The sequence below is a fragment of the Onychomys torridus genome, chromosome 2 (genome assembly GCF_903995425.1).
Source record: "Onychomys torridus chromosome 2, mOncTor1.1, whole genome shotgun sequence".
Classification (NCBI taxonomy): domain Eukaryota; kingdom Metazoa; phylum Chordata; class Mammalia; order Rodentia; family Cricetidae; genus Onychomys; species Onychomys torridus.
In genome coordinates, this window is record NC_050444.1 from 54,533,780 (window position 1) to 54,553,412 (window position 19,633).

The 19,633-nt window shown below is 39.7% G+C and overlaps 1 protein-coding gene across 5 annotated transcripts in view; it reads left to right on the top strand.

Moving 5' to 3' along the window:
- Casp8ap2 (caspase 8 associated protein 2) overlaps window positions 1-18,507 on the top strand; it is a 42,825-nt gene extending 24,318 nt beyond the window's left edge. For 2 of the 5 annotated variants that reach the window (XM_036179086.1, XM_036179088.1), the window contains exons 7-11: window positions 3,520-5,708; window positions 8,713-11,842; window positions 13,865-13,964; window positions 14,710-14,795; window positions 17,887-18,507. In XM_036179086.1, coding sequence (XP_036034979.1) covers window positions 3,520-5,708; window positions 8,713-11,842; window positions 13,865-13,964; window positions 14,710-14,766 — 5,476 coding nt within the window. In that variant the 3' untranslated portion in view covers window positions 14,767-14,795; window positions 17,887-18,507. Of the gene's footprint in view, window positions 1-3,519; window positions 5,709-8,712; window positions 11,843-13,864; window positions 13,965-14,709; window positions 15,283-17,886 lie in introns of those variants that run through there. The other 3 variants (XM_036179089.1, XM_036179087.1, XM_036179090.1) reach the window with 2 other exon arrangements.
- The last annotated feature ends 1,126 nt before the right edge of the window (window positions 18,508-19,633 follow it).

Sequence of the window (19,633 nt, forward strand, 5' to 3'; positions counted from 1 at the left end):
CTTACTACTGACATTAGTGTCCTTGAGAGAGGTTGCTGTTAACACCAGACTGGCCAACTAGAACACATCATCACTCTGCCTATGATGCTTCACTCTCAGCCACTCCTCAAAGCCACCACTTGATGCTTATGTTCCGTGGTCTGGCATTGTGTTTATTTCCCTTCATTTATTCAGATGCTGTAGCCTACCCACTCCCATGCAAACCAGTAGTACTATCAGTGGCTTTTGACTGTCCTTGGGATAAAAGGTCAAATATCTTAACTTGACCTCCAGTCCCTCACAGTATAGGCCCAACTACTTCTCAGGCCTGCTTTGCTTACCTCTGCATGAGTACCACGGCTCTAGTATTCTTTCAGGTCCATCAGGTACCCCAAGGTCTGCCTTTGTGTGTGTCCTTTGTCTGCTGTGTGGAATGGCTTGTCCCTTTGTCCTCTGGTTTTGGCATATCCATCTTGTTTTTATTGTTTGTTTGTTTTTAATTTTATGTGTATGGGTGTTTTGTCTGTCTGTATATATGTATACCATGTGCGTGCCTGGCGCCTGTAGAGGCGAGAAGAGAGTGTCAGATCACTGGGACAGGAGTTACAGATGGTTGTGATCACTGTCCTCAATCTAGAGGAATTGAGCCCAGATCCTCTGGAAGAGTAGCTAGTGCTCTTAACCACTAAGCCCCCTCTCCAGCCTCTAATTAACCATCTTTCTGGCTGAATTGTCTTAGTCAGATTTCCTTTGTAGGTTTATTTATACCTGCAGTTCTTCAAATTATGAGTGAGATTCCTTGGCTTCTATTTTCCCAGTTACTCTCATGGTATCTGGCATAAAGACTGCCATTGTTTGGACCATTTTGCCTTATTTAGGTCCTTAGAAAGTAAAGGCAGATGTTTATGTATTTATTGACCTAAGTCATTCCCAGTGTACCTTATATTGACATTGGTTCCTGAATTGTTGAAGTTGTTTGGGTTTTTGTTGTTGTTGTTGTTGTTGGTGGTTTGCTTGTATTTAGCATTGATTTGGAACTCTGTTACAGACCAGGTCATCCTAGAATTCATAAGAGACCCTTCTGCCTCTAACTCTCAAGGGCTGGGATTAAAGAAAGATGTGTGCCACCACACCCAGCTTGAAAAGGTGTGTGTGTGTGTAAAACCTTAATAATTGTTTTTTGTGGCTATGTATTATTTAATAAACATTCTACCAATTATTTGCACTGTGAGCTAACTAGTATTATAATAGTAACTAGTTAGTATGTAGTAGAAATTTAACATTTACTGAAGCAAAATTGAAATATTAACATGGCTAAAATAAACAGAAAAATTAAACATGTGAATACTGAAACATGTACAATGTTAAAGTATATTTAAAGGTAAAACTTTGAGGGCTTTTAAAATGACTCATCTGATAAAGGTGCTGTCAGCCAAGCCAGATGTCATGAAGTTCATCCCTGAAATCTTCATGGTGCAGAGAACCAACACGAACCTGTTTTACCTTTGACTTATGTGTATGTGTGTGTGTGTACGTGCGCACGCACACTCGTGCATACATACATACACCCAGGAATAAACACACAAAAACAAGTAAATGTGATAAATTAAATTTTTTTTTTTTTTTCTGGAGCTGAGGACCAAACCCAGGGCCTTGCGCTTGCCAGGCAAGCACTTTACCACTGAGCTAAGTTCCCAACCCCAAATTAAAACTTTGAATGGTAGTACTCTACAGTCTGTACCAGAAGTTGGGACCTGGCACTGTCTTTTAGGAGTTTGTGGTTTGATAAGTGGTGGGGTACATTACACATATACAGCATGTGTTGTATTGGAAAAGTCTCCAGTTCTGTGACTTGTCTATTGCTCTTTTACTTGTATCTTTTGCGAAACAGAAGTTCTATCTCTTAGCAAAATTGAGTTCTAAAGTTTTTCCCTTTCATGGTTGCTGCTTATTATCACACTTCCCCAGTTGTCTCAGGTATCTTCTAGTAATTGATTATTTTTCTGATGCCAGGGATTGAACCAGGGTCTCTCACATGTTAGGCAGAAGCTGTACCATCAAGTTACTCCTGTTTTGACTGTCAACCCCTAATTGACTGAGTTGAGATCTGATTGGTTTTCTAATTTATTGTGTCCAAGTAAGGTTATATTCTTCGATGCTGTGCATCAAGACCTCAGCATGTAAACTTCCTGAAGGTAAATAGTACAATTCCAAGATAACAGCATTCTATAAGGTGTACATATTGCTGAGGGTTGTGGGTCTCCTAAGACTTTTTCCTTAGGACACGCTCCTTTTATTTCTGAGGCTCTATTGTGGGTTTTTCTATACAGTGAGTACTGATTAGGAACAGCATTTTGAAAAGTCAGTGATGTTGAAGTTCATTAAGGTGAACTTATTACATAAAGATAATATAAGATACCTCCGTTTTAAAGTTTTAAGAATTCTTGACAGTTTCATATGTGTATATAATGAATTTCATTCTCATTCCCATTACCCCATCTCTTTCCTCTGCCTCTCCTGCGAAAACTCTTCTTCCAAGAAGTCTTCCTACTTTTATGTCCTGTTCTGTGTGTGAGCAACTCGAGTTAAATTAAGGTTGCCTGCACGAGCATGGCTGGGAGGCTAAGCATAGGCAACTTCTCAGTAGCTATACTACTGGATAAAGTAACATTTTCTCCCCAAACAGCACTGTCCATGGTCCCTCAGAGAGGGACTACAGATGATGAAAAATGTTGATGAGCTAAATCGGTGCAGACCTTTCTGCTGGTAACCACAGTTGAAAATAAAATCTATATTTTATTTTATTTTTTAAAAATTTAAATTCCACGTGTGGGCAGGCCAACTTGTGGCTTTTGGCCCTCTCCCTCCAATTAGGTGGAGCTTGGGATTGGAGTCCTTGGTTACCAATCCCCAAGGCAAGCTCTTCTACCAACTGTCATGCTGGCTCATATATTTTATCACTAAGAAAAACACCAATCCAAGCCATAACAATTGGCCTTTTGTCACCCTACTAAGGAAAGAACTATAGTTCCGTATGTCCTCTGCCACCTGATAATGATCTGCCTTACTGTGGAGTTTTATATAAAACAGAAAAGTACAATTGGGAATTCTGTCGAGTTTAATCATGTTTCATCTAGGAAGACTTTGTCTTTATTCAGTCAGGTTATTGAAGGGAAGAAAGTAAGCTCATTTGTCCTCAACGAAGTGTGCTATGCTGACTTGGGAGTTGTGCACCTGTGCCGAGTCCAAAGAGAACTGGCAGTGATGGGATAGAGTTTCTTTAAGCAAAAGCAAACGAGAGAGTTCCTTGTATTGAGAATGGACCCACTTAGTTGGAAACTGATAAATTCTTTGTTTTTAATCCAATGTTTTCTTGCATGCAAATGCTTTGTCACTGAGGTACGCCCCCAGCCCAAATTGCTTGCTCATACTAGTTTTGCCAGTATATAGGCCCTTAAATTTGTCATATGTGACTAAAATCTAGAATCCTATTAAGTATCATTTAACTTTGCTTTTTTGTTAATTCCTGTTTCTTAATAGATTGTCTGAGTTTCCACATTTTCGGAATAACCATAAAACTGCAAGAACAAAAGATTCAAGATCCAGATCTCCCCATTTGGATGATTGTTCAAAGACTGACCCCAGAGTTAAAAGTGATGTTCATAAAGATGTGCATCCTAACACTTCACAGCCAAACCTGGAAGAAGGAGGGAAATCACATTCTGAAGCACAGAATCCTTTGCACTTGCCTACGGGTATTGAGAAACATTGTGCCAACAATGTCTGGTCACGTTCTCATTACCAGGTGGGTGAAGGTAACTCAAATGAGGACAGTAGAAGAGGAAAGAATGGCATTAGACGTGGCCAATGTAGCAGAGGAACTGACAGACCACAGAAAGACTTGACCAGCAGCTGTACTGATGGAGAGCCAAGAGACAAAGAGGCTAATGCCAGACTCCAAGGGAACCCCGAGAGGCGTGGAAGCGGTGAGACAAAGCCTGAGGGCAAAGGCGCAGAGAGCAAGAGCAGCACTGGTTTGGGACATAAGAGTGAGCGCAGCGCCTCCTCTTGGGAGAAAGAGACCTCGAGAGAACGGCCACACACTCGAGTGGAGCCTCAAAATGACAAAAATCCAGAGAGACAAAATGAAAGATTACAAAATCTGCACAGGAAAGAGCTTCATCCTCAGGACAAAGCAGAAAGAAAAGGCGACGTGAAGTTTAAACCAGCAGGAGAGGACCAGGGCCACCGGGGAAGAGTGGATCGGGTGTTGCCTCCTCATTCCAAGAGTGACATGAAATACGGCTTCAGTAAATACCACCCGGAAGAGAGGAGGGGACGGGAAGATGGCAGAAGAGACAGAGGGGTGAGCAGTCACGGCTTTCAAGACAGAAGACGATCATCTTCTCTTTCGAGCAGCAGAAACAGCAAGTACTCACACTCCAAGGATGTCAGTGTTGCACACCAGTGGGAAAATACACCTTTCAAATCAGAAAGACACAGGACTGAGGACAGGAGGAAAAGAGAGCGAGAAAACAAAGAAGAAAGTAGACACGTGAAAAGTGACAAAAAATCGCCTACTCAGTATTTGCAAAGGACGAATAAAGAAGCTAAGAAAAGCACTACTGATGTAAAGAGACAGACTGAGCCCAAAAATGGGAAATGTGAAGTCTCTAATGATGCGGTTTCTAGAGGAACAGGTAATAAAGAATGTGCAATGAAAGTTGAGAATGGACCAAATGAAGGAAAAAGCAAAGACTTAAAGTTAAGCTTCATGGAAAAATTGAACTTAACTCTTTCTCCTGCTAAAAAGCAGCCTGTTTGTCAAGATAACCAGCATCAAATGACGGGTGTGCCCAAGCCCAGTGGCAAGTGTAACTCACAGTCCTTGGAGAAGACTGAAACAGTGGCGTGTCTTCCTTCTGTCAGTGAACCTAGTACAGAGGAAACCAAGTCAGGGTTACCAGAGCCAAAGGAGGCTCTTCCAGCAGCATCTCAACTCAGGATCAGCAGTGCAGAAAACAAAACCAAGGAAGAAAATGGATTGTTAGTTAAATCTGTTGAGAATCCTATGCCTTGTGAAATACTTGTTTGTGGCACAGAAATTCCCTTGCCAGCACATGCAGAGTTAGAGCAGACAAGACCCTTGCTTCCTTCAGTGGAAGTGGAAGAGACGTGTGGTGGTAGGAGGGCCACAGCTTCTGTGGTTATGGATGTTGTACCAGGACATGCTTCTGAAGACTTGGACCGAGAATTGGACACCAAAGGACATGATTTGAATTGTGGTGATATTTCTGAAGGTGTAAAAATGAAGGTGGCTCTTTCACCAAAAGCAGCTGTGGCCAGTGAGAGCCTTCTGCAGCCTTTGGTTGAAGAGCCTGGCATTTCACTATTAAACAGTTTGGGAGACAATAATCCTAAACTTGAATCTTCTCTTGAAGATATACCTGTGGTTGAGAATAAATCGTGTCCTTTGGATCCTTATTTACCTAAAGAGACTTTTGTACCTTCACCACAGAAGACTGAGTTGATTGACCACAAAATAGAAACTGGAGACTCAAACTCTGTATATCAAGATGATGATAACTCAGTTTTGAGCATTGACTTTAGTCATCTGAGACCTATTCCAGAAGCCATCAGCCCTTTAAATAGTCCGGTGAGACCTGTAGCAAAAGTTCTTAGCATGGAGAGCCCTTGTGTAATTCCCCAGTATGAAAACCGTCATAAAGGTAATAGTTTATATTATCTTATGTAAGTTGTCCTTTTGTCACAGTGTAGACTAAATATGGGGATTTACAAAAACTATTCATTTCTATTGTGTGATTGTGTGTATGTGTAAGAGGTTTGTATGTGCCAAGGAATGCTTGTGGAGATCAGAGGACAATCATGGAGTTGGTACTCTAGTGCACCTTTACATGGGGTCTAGGGATTGAACTAAGACCACTAAGGTTGTGTGGCAAGCACCTTTATTCTAGTCTCCTCCAATTTTTAGATTTTGTGTATGTATAAATGCCTGCATGTGTGTATGTACACCAACCAAGTATGTGCCTGGAGCCTGTGGAGGCCAGAAGAGGGCACTGGATCTCCTGGAACTGGAGTTAGAGGCAGCTGCGAGTTGCCATATAGGGGCTAAGAAGTAAATCCTGGTCCTCTTCAAGAGCATTAAGTTCCCTTAACTACTGAGCCACTTCTCCAGCTCCTGAGCCATCTTTTCTGATTATTCAAATATTAATTAGAAGTGCACACTGAGGGGCTGGAAAGATGGCTCTGCTGTTAAGAGTATTGGTTGTTCTTGCAGAGGACCTAGGTTCAATTCCCAGCACCCACATGATGGCACCTCACAAGTGTCTGTAACTCCAGTTCCAGGAGATCCAAGATTCACACAGACAAAACACCAATACAGGCAAAACACCAATGCACATAAAATAAAAATAAGTTTTTTAATTGTTATTATTAATTAATTAATCTATTTATTTATTTTAAGCATAAATATTGATTTGTAACAAAGGAGTTTGTGTACAGTGCTGAAAATCTACAACTTCTTGTTAAATTCACATTTGCACTTCACCTTTTTTAACAAACATTTATAATCATTTTTTGTACAGATATAATTATGTAAATACAACATCAAGTTCAGTGGTCCTTTAGTAAAAAATAAGTAAGTTTAAGTGAATAAATTAAAAATAGAAGTGTACACTGAGCCTTTAATATAAATTTAAACAACTTAATTTTTGTTGTTGTTGTTGAGACAAGGTTTCTATGTGTAGTTTTGGCTGTCCTGAAACTTACTTTGTAGACCAATCTGGCCTCAAACGCACAGTTTGCCTCTGCTTCCTAAGTGCTGGGATTAAAGGTGTGTGCCACCACCATCAGCCAAAACAACCTAATTTTTTTTTTTTTTTAATTTAATTTTATTTTTTTTTTGAGCTGAGGATCGAACCCAGGGCCTTGTGCTTGCTAGGCAAGTGCTCCACCACTGAGCTTAATCCCCAACTTCAACCTAAATTTTTTATGCACTGTATTTTGGTCCTGTTTTCCCTGCCCCAACTCCTCAGATCTTTCTCACTTCACCCATCCAACTTTATATTTTTCTGTTTCAAAAAAATTTCACAAAATTGCAAAAACACAAATTAAAACAAAACAGTAAGTTAAAAAAACAAGCCGGGCAGTGGTGGCACACGCCTGTAATCTCAGCACTCGGGAGGCAGAGGCAGGCAGATCTCTGTGAGTTTGAGGCCAGCCTGGGCTACCAAGTAAGTTCCAGGAAAGGTGCAGAGCTACACAGAGAAACCCTATTTCGGGGAAACACACACACACACACACACACACACACACACACACACACACACACACAACAAAAAAACCCAAAATGAACCATAAAGCACCCCCACACACAAAAGAAACCAAAGACCAAATAGTTTGTTTTGTGTAGGCCAACTACTCCTGGGGGTGGTCCCTGTCCTGGAGTATGGTTGATAAACCAGTAGCACTTCGTTAAAGAAACTGGTTTTCCCTTTGCCCATGGGTCAATTACAAATGGCTTGATGGATGACTCCATCTTTCAGATAGAATTTAGACAACTCTTAATTCTTCTTTCTCCCTCTGCTGCTGGGAATTGAGCCCAGGGCCTCTTGTGTTAGACATGCACTCCTGCCAAGCTCTACCCCAGCTCTGCAGTGCTTGAAGGTTTTAGTGTGTGTGTGTGGTGTGTGGTGTGTGGTGTGTGTGTGTGGTGTGTGGTGTGTGTGTGTGTGTGTGTGTGTGTGTGTGTGTGTGTGTGTGTAGTGTCCAAGTGTATACATGGTATACATGTTCATGTGTGTATACACTAGTGTGGAGGCCAGAGGTTGATGTGGGATGTCTTTTTCAATCACTCTCTCCTTTAATGTATCTCCTTGAACCCAGAGCTCACTAATTTGACTAGTCTAGCTAAGTGAATTGCCAGAGGTCAATCTCTGCCTCCCAGACCCTGGGGTTGCAGGTGGGCTACCACACCTGTGAAGCTTTGATGTGGGTGCTGGGGAGCCAAACTCCAGTCCTCACATTTGAGTGATAAGCACTTTAGTCACTAAGCCGTTTCTCTACCGTCATCTTTTTTTTTTTTTTTTTTTTTTGAGGCAAGTTCTTCCTATATAGCCCAGACTGGTCTTGAACTGGTGATCCTCCCACCTTATTTTCCTAGGTGTTAAAATTGTAGTTGTATACGGCAATGCTCAGTTTTAACTTTTTATTAAAAAGGGGAATGACTGGACGAATTGTTTCAATTGTCTTCACACATACATCCATACATAATCCTGTTATTTTGTAGTGGATTATTAGGCCTAGGGCCTTGACTATTCAAAGCCTGTGCTCCACTGCTACTGAGGTATAGTCTTAGATTTCAGGTATACTTCTGTTGTTCAGAAGCCATCATCACATAACACAGAGGAAGTAATGCTGATCACTTGGAACACAAAGTGTCCAGGTGACACACTTGTTAGTTAACTGACCTTCTGGGACTTTTCCCCAGTGCTAGAAATCAAATCCAGGACTTCAGTGCATGCTGGGCAAATGCTGTACCACTAAGTCACAACCCTAGCACTTTTTGAGTTCAATGGAAATGATTATTGAGCATTAACATTTTGCCTTAAAGGGGAAAATTTTATTAAAATAATACTTTGTTATGTTTAAGATGCAAATGTCAAATGACTAAGACTTAGTGGTCATGTGATTTTAATATATTTTTCTCCACAGATGAATTTCCACCCAATTCAATTCATTCTGCCTTCAAGAATCAGTCTGGTCTAAATAAAGAAAATAAAAAACCAGTTCCCAGATTTGACAAATGTTCAGAAGCAGACTCTTGTAAGAATTTGTCTCTAGATGACTTAGAAGAAGGAGAAATTAGAAGTGATGATGAAAAGTCTGTAGCACAGAAACACCTGGAAAAGAGTGCAAGACCCAGAGCTGCTGCTGACATGCAGACGGGTAAAAGCAGCCCAGGGAACAGGAGGAGTACTGCGCATGTGCATAAGGACCACAAGCAGACTGTTACAAAACCCCCTCAGGACAGCATCACATCTAGTAAAAGACCAAATGAATCTAGGTCCTCAGGCCCTGAAAGGAAAAGTCAAACAATGAGCATCTCCTGCTTGGAGAAAATCCTTCCACTTACTCTTGCACCCTCTTCTGTAGTGGAGGTTATGCACATGTTACGGACGCTAGGACAACATGTAAGGAAAAATTACATGAAATTCAAGATGAAATTTTCATTGATACAATTTCATAGAATTATTGAATCGGCAATTTTGAGTTTCACGTCACTAATTAAATACCTTGACTTGTCTAAGATCTGTAAGTCAGTCAGTAGTTTACAGAAGAGCCTTTGTGAAGTTATAGAATCTAACCTTAAACAAGTGAAGAAGAATGGCATAGTTGACCGCCTATTTGAACAACAACAACCAGATATGAAAAGAAAATTGTGGAAGTTTGTAGACGAACAACTTGATTATTTGTTTGAAAAGCTTAAAAAAATCTTAGTAAAGTTTTGTGGTTCTGTAAACTTTGGAAGTGATAACGGTGAAGGAAAACTTGAAAAACAATGTAAGGAGAGAACCCAACATTCAAATTGTCAGAAGGGGAATATGAACAATGACAAAGAGACACAAAGAGAAAAAGTGCTAAAATCAGAAAATACTGTGAATTTTAAATCTTCACTGGGTTTTGAAAATTTTGAAAAAAAACATCAAAACCAAAATAACAGCAGTAGTAGCACAGTAAAGCATGATGTAAAAAGAAATTTTAGCACTTGTCCTGATAATACAAAGAACTCTGAATGTAAAGAACAGTTTCTGGACATGAACTGCCCAAGCACCCCTAAGCCAGGAAAGAATGAAGGAAATGCCATGGAAGAGGCACATGTGTTGCAGCATGCAGGTGCTAAGCCAGAGCGGAGCTTTGAGATCCTTACTGAGCAGCAGGCATCCAGCCTTACTTTTAACTTAGTGAGTGATGCACAGATGGGTGAAATATTTAAAAGTTTGCTGCAGGGTTCTGATCTGTTGGACACCGGTGTTAATGGTACTGAAAAGACAGAGTGGGAATTAAAGACTCCAGAGAAACAGCTGATAGAGAGTCTCAAGTGTGACTCTGCACCGGCTTGCACAACAGAAGAGCTAGCTTCAGAGGGGGCTTCTCCATGCCCCAAAGTGATCAGTGATGATAACTGGTCTTTATTATCATCTGAAAAGGGTCCATCTCTATCTTCAGGGCTTTCACTGCCAGTTCATCCCGATGTATTAGATGAAAATTGTATGTTTGAAGTATCTTCTAACCTTGCTTTAAGTAAAGATAATGTATACAGCTCAGAAAAGAGTAAACCTTGCATCTCTTCCATACTCTTAGAAGATCTTGCAGTCTCTTTAACAGTACCATCACCTCTGAAGTCAGATGGCCATTTGAGTTTCTTAAAGCCTGAAGTTCTGTCAACTTCAACTCCTGAAGAAGTTATTAGTGCACATTTTAGTGAAGATGCTTTGCTTGAGGAAGAGGATGCCTCTGAACAGGACATTCATCTAGCTCTGGAGTCTGATAACTCAAGCAGTAAGTCAAGCTGTTCATCATGGACAAGCCGATCTGTTGCTCCAGGCTTTCAGTACCACCCTAATCTGCCTATGCATGCTGTCATAATGGAGAAATCCAATGATCATTTTATTGTGAAAATACGGCGTGCAGCACCATCTACCTCACCTAGCCTTAAACATGGTATGTTAGCTGAGGAGTCATTGACATCTTTGCCTAGAGCTGGAAAAGAAGCTGATGTGACAGCAGAGAAAGAACCTACTCCATTTCAGAGTACAGTTTTTAAGTCTGCCGAAGACTTGGAGAATTCTGACAAAAATGTTGATAATAGCAAAATAATTCATGAAGAACAGAACTCTATAGTACAAACACAGGTTCCAGATATATATGAATTTCTTAAAGATGCCTCAAGTAAGGTAGAGCATTGTGATCAAGTGGTTGATGATTGTTTCAAGTTGCATCAAGTATGGGAACCAAAAGTTTCTGAGAACCTTCAAGAATTGCCTTCAACAGAAAAAATCCCACACTCTGTCGGTGATCATCTTCCTAATACACACATAGACCTAACAAAAGATCCAGCCCCTGAGACTAAAAACCTGGGAGAACTCATGGAAGTAACAGTTTTAAATATTGACCACTTGGAATGTTCTGGAACCAACTTAGATCAAGATGCACAGATAATTGGTAGTTCTTTACAGCCTGATACTATAGATGCTTTTATTGATTTGACACATGATACTTCAAATGAGGGTAAAAATGAAGGTAGTGAACCTGTGTTAGCTGTTGAAGGCTTGGAATGCCAGGTAATATGTATTGATGAGGATAACAAAGAAGCAAAGATGGGAAAGGCAGGCAGTCCTTTAGAATGCTTTGTTGAAGAAACTTGTATTGATTTGACCCCAGAGTCTCCTGGCTCATGTGAAATAAAGAGACATGCTTTAAAATCAGAACCACCATCAAACTTGGATTGTTTAGAGTTGCCTGGGACTCTGAGTAATGTTCACAAGAAGAGAAAAACCAGTCCTGGTCTAACTCATTCTTCTCAGAAAAAACAAAGAAAGGAAATGGACTTAAGTAATGAAAAGACCAAGAGGCTTACTCAGAATTCTGATAGAAATGGTGATGCTCACAGAAAGCAAGCCAGCAAGAAAAGGGAACCTGCAGTGAATGACAGTGCGTCCTTGTCATCAGAGGCTAGCCCCGGGGTGAAGGGTTCAGCAACAGCACTTGCTACTTTTCCAACAAGCCTTTCTGCAAAGAATGTTATCAAAAAGAAGGGAGAAGTGATAGTTTCATGGACAAGGTAAGACTTTCCTGAAATGTTTGAAATCATTAGGAGATTTTGAGAGGCTGGCAGTCTAATCTGTCATTTCCTCAGAATTCTATTGCATCCTCAATAGGGACATGATGGGTTAATTACTTTAGAAGGGGCTGGAGGGATGGCTCACTGGTTAAGAACTCTTGCTCTTGCATAGGACTTGACTTTGGTTCCCAGAACCCACATTAATTAGGTGGCTCACAACTCCAGTTCCAGTCGAACCAATGTCTCTGGCTTCTGAGAACATCTGAACTTGCATGCAGACACACACACACACACACACACACACACACACACACACACACACATAATTTTAAAAAAAGAATAGCTGGCCAAAATTAGTTGACAGTGTATTTTGGTACAATCTAGCTATGGTGTAAAACAATCTAAATAACAGTTTTTATCCAGAGGTGTAAATGACCCCTCTTAATAGAGCTATTTATTGTGGGATTTGTTTGTTTTGTTTGGGAGGTGGGTTGTTTTGGTTTTGAGATATAAACTCACTCTGTAACCCTGAGTGATCTGGCACTCATATCCACCTGCCTCTTTTTCTAAGTGCTGTGATTAAAGGTATGAGCTACCACATGCTGGCTGGTTTGCTTTTGGATTAGGCCTCACTATAACACATGCTGGCCTTAAACTTAGGATCTTCTAAGTATCCACACTGGGTTTCATTGCATTTGTTTGTTTGTTTGTTTGGTTGGTTGGTTGGTTTTTCGAGACAGGGTTTTTCTGTGTAGTTTTGATGCCTGTCCTGGATCTCACTCTGTAGACCAGGCTGGCCTTGAACTCACAGAGATCCACCTGCCTCTGCCCTCTGAGTGCTGGGATTAAAGGCGTGTACCACCACCGCCTGGGCTTTTTTTTTTTTAAACTAATTTTATTTATTTATTACATTTTTTATTTTATATAAGAGATTTTCTAGTCATGTTATGTATCAGCCACAGAATCCTCCATCCTCCCTCCTCCTCCCACCTCCCAGCCTCTCCCAACCCACCCCCTATTCCCACCTCCTCTAAGGCAATGTCTCCCCTGGGGAGTCAGCAGAGTGCACCAGTATTTTGCCTGCATATATGTCTGTATATGATCCTTTGAACTGGAGTTACAGTTATAAACTGCCCTGTAGTTGCTAGGAATTAACCTGGGTCCTCTGGAAGAGCAACCACACTTAACCACTAAGTGATCGATCTCTCCAACACTGGTTTCATTACTTTCAACTTCCCTTTTTCTATTAAAAGATTTTCCTTCGTTTGGAAGGAAATTCTTTTTTTTTTTTTTTTTTTCAAATTAAGAGAATTTATTTAAAATGAAGCACCCCAAAATTAAAAAAACAAAGAAACAAAAATATTAGAATTCAAACCCTGGTTTAGGTCTTGAAATGATTTTAGATTAATGGAACAGTTTTAATCTTAGTACAGAAAACTCCTCTATGTCTTTAACGTAGCTTCCATTAAGACTAGAGAAATTAACCAGATCTGTAGCAGATCTAAACTGTTCAGGAGTGCCTTGCCCTAGTTATTAGAATACTATACTTAGAAAGACTGTGTGGTACCAGATTTCACTTTTACTACTGAGCTATAGCTGGTTTTAGGACTTGGTCGCACACCTAGAAGATAAATGCATGTGTGCTAAAGCATGCATACACACCACCATATTCATTTAGCTCATGTACTGAGAATGTCTATATACGTTTGCTGAGAGAATAGCTCATTCTGATACCTGGGGAAGAGCCTGGAAGGAAATTCTTACAAACGCAGTTTAGAAAGGAGTGACAGATCATCGAAAGCTGTGAAACAAAGTAGGGTTGTACATGATTGATGTTTCTACGCTGTTTCATAGGTAGAATGTGCTTTGAGTTTTATGTGAACTCTTGGGTTTTGGCATACATACACTTTTTACTATAGAGTTTACTGAAAGTGATGTTCCTGTTGAAAGCTCTGAAGGCAGTGGAACTTATGACCTTTCTGTGTCAACATAAAAAGCTAAATAACAACTTTTCCTCCTCAGAAATGATGACCGAGAAATTTTACTGGAGTGTCAGAAAAGAATGCCGTCCCTGAAAACATTTACACATTTAGCTGTTAAGCTGAATAAAAATCCAAACCAGGTAATCACTCAGTGTCTATATCTTTATTAGATCAGAGATGTTGCTCTTGGACTTACTTAGATTTATTAATTTACTTAACTTTCTTAGTTTTGTGCTGGGGATTGAACCCAGCCACATGCATGGTGGGCAAGAACTCTACTGTTGATCTATATTCCCAGCTCCAAATTTAATTTTTAACCTATCAAAACACAAAGATATTTATTGGCTAACTTGCTTAAAAATATTGCTTCCTGTAGTACTGTTAAGTTTGGTGATTGTATAAGAAATGGCAGATATGACCTGGATCCTCCCTTCATCTACATATATTTTTTTTCAAGGAAATAGATAGTAATGTTTGAGAATAATTGAGAATTAAAGCAAAAGGTGTGTGAGTGAGTGAGTGAGAGACAGAGACAGAGACAGAGACAGAGACTGACTCTGACTGGGAGCCTTGACTAGCCCAGGCTTGTCTTAAATTTACTGTGGAGCCAAGGATGACCCTGAATTTTAGATCCTCCTGCCTCCACCTCAAGATTCCAGGGATTATAGGCATGTGCCACCATGCCTAGTCTGTGTAGTGCTGAGGATTGAACTCCAGTCTTGTACATGCTAGGCAGCATTCTCTGTCCTCAGGCCTGAAGATGTTCTATTTTTCTAAACATTATTTATCTATTTATGATAATTTCACTGTTTGTATATGTTTTATGAAAGTATTCATTAGAGCTTTAAAAAGTGAATATATTTGAAATTATTTTTAATTTTTCAGGTTTTAGAGAGGTTCCAGCAGCTGAAGAAGCTCTTTGAGAAGTCAAAATGCAGGTAGTAGTAGGTCCATCACGGGAAGTTAACGCTGTAAGTGCTGGATCTTGTCCTTGTGCATGTCACAGCCTTAGTCACTGGAGATCTGAGTAGTGGGTGTGGAAACGATTAATGTCTCCTCACTTGCAGGCTCTTGTAGTATCACCAGTGAAGGCCAGAGCAGTATGGCTGGTTCCTTAGCTTAGTGGTTGCGGATAAGTCATTAATTGCTGAAATCCATTAACAAAATTGTTTTAATTAATAAGTTATCAGTATTGCTGGGAATGAAACTCAATGCCTTGTGCTTACCAGGCAACTATTCTACCACTAAGCTACACCCCAGCCTAAAACATTTTCCTGTAGATGAAGAATAAGAAACATACAGCAGTGTTTCATAACCACTGAATGTATTATGTAATCTGGTTTCTTCCTCTCTGTCTGTCTGTCTAAGACAGGGTCTTGACTATGTAGGGCCATCTACCCTGGGTCTAGATGTGCAGATCAGTCTGGCCTTGAGCACAAAGATCTGCCTGCCTGCCTGCCTCTGCCCCTGAGTTGGGGATTAAAGGTGTATGCCACTATGCCTGGCCTCACTTTTTTCTTTTTAATGTATTTGGGTATTTTGCCTGCATGTATGTATGTGTATCAAGTGTGTGCCTGGTGCCTCAGGAGGCCAGAAGAGAGTGTTAGGTCCTCTGGAGTTGTGGGCTACCATCTGGAAAATGTGTTCATACATATAAATCTGTTGTCATCTAAATACATGACAAGATTGACTTTAGTAAATATTTTACTGTTTGAAGTCATGTTTCCTCAATTTCTTCTTCTTTTTTTTTTTTTTTTTTTTTGTTTTGTTTTGTTTTGTTTTTTCGAGACAGGGTTTCTCTATGTAGCTTTGCGCCTTTCCTGGAACTCACTTGGTAGCCCAGGCTGGCCTCGAGCTCACAAAGATCCACCTGGCTCTTCCTCCTAAGTGCTGGGATTAAAGGCGTACACCATCACCGCCTGGCCCCTCAGTTTCTTTAGTTTAAGCAATGTTATATGGGTTGATAAAAGCAATATTTAAATTATCCACAAATTTTTTTCTGCAACACCTTAGCCAATTAAGTATTTTGTGTTTTATCTTTAATTATGTGTATGCTTGTGTGTCTGTGTTTGTGTTTGTATATGAGTGCCAATGTCCTTGGAGGCCAGAAGTGTCATAATCCCCTGGAGTTGGAGTTATAGGTGGTTGGTTGTAAGCCACCCAGTGTGTGCTAGGAAATAAACCTGAGTCCTCTGTAAGAGCAGTAAATACTCTTAACTGGTGAGCCATCTCTAGTTCCTGTATTTTGGATTTTTATGAAAGGAAAAAATATTATGGTATTTAATGTATCTTTTTTTTTTCAGTTTGCTTCTCATCAAAATTAATTGAATGCAAACATCAAATTTTAAAGCTAGACATGGTGGTACATCCCTGTGATTCTAGCACTTGGGAAGCTGAGATAGGAAGATAGTTCAAGTTTGAGGCCACCTAGCTACATAGTAAGTTCAAGGGCAGCTTGGGCTACAGTGTAAGACGGTCTCAAAAGCACCGCAAACAAAATCCAATTTTGAATTAAGCTTGAATTAAATCTAAATGGAAATCATATTGGGTGCTGTTAAGAGGTCTCATTAGGTAAAGGCCCTTGCTGCCAAGCCTGATGACCAGAGCTTGATATGTGTGCTATGGAACACATGCCCCACCTCCTCCTCCTGCACAATAAAAAATGTAAACATTTTAAGAAAGAAGCCGTATTTGAATACAGATCTTATGTGAAGGGCTTAAATATTTTTGAGTTATCAGTCTATTTCTAGCCCATTATTTTTGAGTTTGAATCCTTAGTTTCTAGTCCCTACTGTGCCTCATCTTCTAATATTCATGTTCTTGGAAAGCAGTTGATCTGCTAGTGAGATCTTCTAAAGAAACTTAATAGTTTATTATGAAATTAAATTTCTGTTTGTATAGTTTAGAATACAGGACTTAATAACAGACAATTTGGAGGACTAACTTATTCTAAAGAACTTTTAAACTGTAGTATAAGGTATGCAATGGCATTGCTGTCTTTAAGAAATTAACCTCAGCTGGGCATGTAACACACATCTTTAATGACAGCACTCAGGATCTTTTGAGTTCCAGGCCAGCCAGAATTGCATGAGACACTATCTAAAAAATTAATTAATTTTAAAAAAGGAGAAAAGAATCTCATCTGGTAGCACATGCCTGCAGTCCCAACACTTAGGGAAGTAAGATACAGGAAGATTAGGGGTTCAAGGATAGATATACCAAGTTTGAGGCCAACCTGTCTCCAAAAAAGTTAAAAAAAAAAAAAAAGAGCCTGTTTAATATTCTTTGAAAATATGATTCCAGTTCTCTGTGGAGAGAATGTAAATTTGTGGAATGATTAGCTTCAGGGGACAGGCAGGCAGGTCTAATACTCCAGCACTCAGAAGTTAGAGGCAGCAGGATTGCTACAAGTTTGAGCCCAGCCTAGTTTATGTGGTGAGTTCCAGGCCAGAATCTGTCTCAAAAAGGAAAAAATTTAGTTCCTCCCTGACCAGCATAACAGCACAGGTTGTGGGTCATTTCATTTTATTTTAGCTGTCTTAACTGATTTCCCTCTGCACTCTACTCTTACAACCCGTTAGATTCTTGGGAGCAAAAATCACTATATTAGTAATTAGCAAATTGACTATGTATAAACTTTTTTTTTTTTCCTCAACATTTATTATGAAAATGGGCATATCAGGGCTAGAGAGAAGGCTCAGCAGTTAAGAGCGCTGGCTGCCCTTCCAGAGGACCCAGGTTCAATTCCCAGCACACACATGACAGCTCACAACTATCTACAACAGCAGTTTCCAGGGATCTGACACCTTCACACACCAATGCATATAAAATAACGTTAAAATAAATTATTTAAGAAAATGGGCATATCAGAAACCCCCTGTGCATAGTGATGCATTCCTTTAATCCCAGCAATTGAAGGCAGAGGCAGGTATATATCTCTGTGAGTGTGAAGCCAGTCTGGTCTACAGAGCGAGTTCCAGGACAGCCAGGGCTACACAGAGAAAACCAGTTTTGCAAAACAAAATAACCCAATTATAATGTCAGTATTTTCTTCCATTACAGATGAGTTGCTGGATTTCACGGCGTTTCATTGATATTTCTTCTACACAGAAGCTTTGATTCCTTGTGTTTTAAATGAGGAACTAGGTGAAGGTTTTGTCTCAATTTTGATGACTAGATGATCATCTACATTTTTTTACTTACCTGGTCATCGTGATTGGGCTTATTCAGATCAGCAGTCTGATTCACTTACCTATTACTGGTCAAAATATTTATTTTTAATCATTTAAAGTTGTTATCCAAATGAAAGAATAAAAGCAACAGGGATATAATACTGAAACCTTAATTTTGATATTGGATGAAATAACTCCTTCAGATTTTAAAACATAATTTTGTAGCATTTTAAATGTAATGACTATTCACCTTTCTATTCATTTTTGTTTTTATAATTGCCTCTTATTTTGGAAAATTGTGAAATAATTTATATAGTATATTTGTATATATGTATAATTATTATGTTGTAAAATAATACTATGAGTGTATGTGTCTGTGTGTATGTATGCACATAAATGGCTTTGCTAGCCAAGGATTTTTTTATCTGTATAAAACACTTTGTATAAACTTTGCTTTCAGTAACAGTCATATATAATAAAAACATGTAAAGTCTTGTTTTATTTTTTATTAGAATGCTTCTTTTATTGTGTTTAGATAATTCCTAAATAGATAATACTCCAAGGGAGATGGGGAACTATATGAAGTGTTTTAGGAAGAGTGTAGCAGGCTCATTAAATTTTGTTGCCATTGCCTGCCTTCTGGAATTATGTATTGATGCAGTTAACCGTGCCTCTCCTGCAGATGTCTTCACAAATACAATTCAGTCAACACAAAAAGTGTCGATTTAGAAAAACTGTTGTAAGGATTGTTTCATCCTGGATGCCTCCTTCTATTCTCATCAAAGTGGTGGGTAATAGTCCCTAGACTCCAAATTGGTGCCTTTCCCATTGCTCTTCCTGCTAAAATGTCCAAAGGGGGGAGTCCTAACTTAAAAGATTGCTTGGTAGATAAGAAACTTGAGGAATGACTGGTTTTTGTAGCATGAGAGCTTGGCCCCTTCTCTGACTATCCAACATAAATTAGAGGTGGTTGCAGGTCATCCTCCAATGCTTGCCATCCCCTACCACCAGCCAGGGAAATGAACTCAAAGGAAAATGATGACAAACAGATGGTACTGGTTCAAAAGGAAGTAACAAAGCAGACTGAAGACCTTTGGAATTTAAATGGCTAATAAATATTAAAAGAAGAGACTTTGAGGTAAGAAGGATAAACAGGATAATGCTACATTTAAAATATTTTTAAAAATGGGGGCTGGAGAGATGATTTGAGGGTTAAACGCATGTACTTACTTGTCTTAGGGTTACTATTATATTGATCAAACACTATGACCAGAGCAAATTGGGGAGGAAAGGGTTATTTCAATAACTTCCATGGAACTGCTCATCATCAAAAGCAGTTAGGGCAGGAATTCAAACTGTAGGCAGGAGCTGATGCAGGGCCATGAAGGCTATTTACTGGCTTGCTCATGTCTCGCTCAGTCTGCTTTGGGCTGGGACTACCATAATAGGCAGGGCCCTCCAATATCAATCACTCACTAAAAAATGCACTACAGGTTTACTGACAGCTGATCATAATAGAGGTAAGGTCACAATTGAGATCCCTTCCTCTCAGATACTTTATCATATTTCAAATCAGGACACTGTTCTAGTAGAGGACACAGTTATGGGTTCTAGCACTTATATAGCTGCTCATGAGC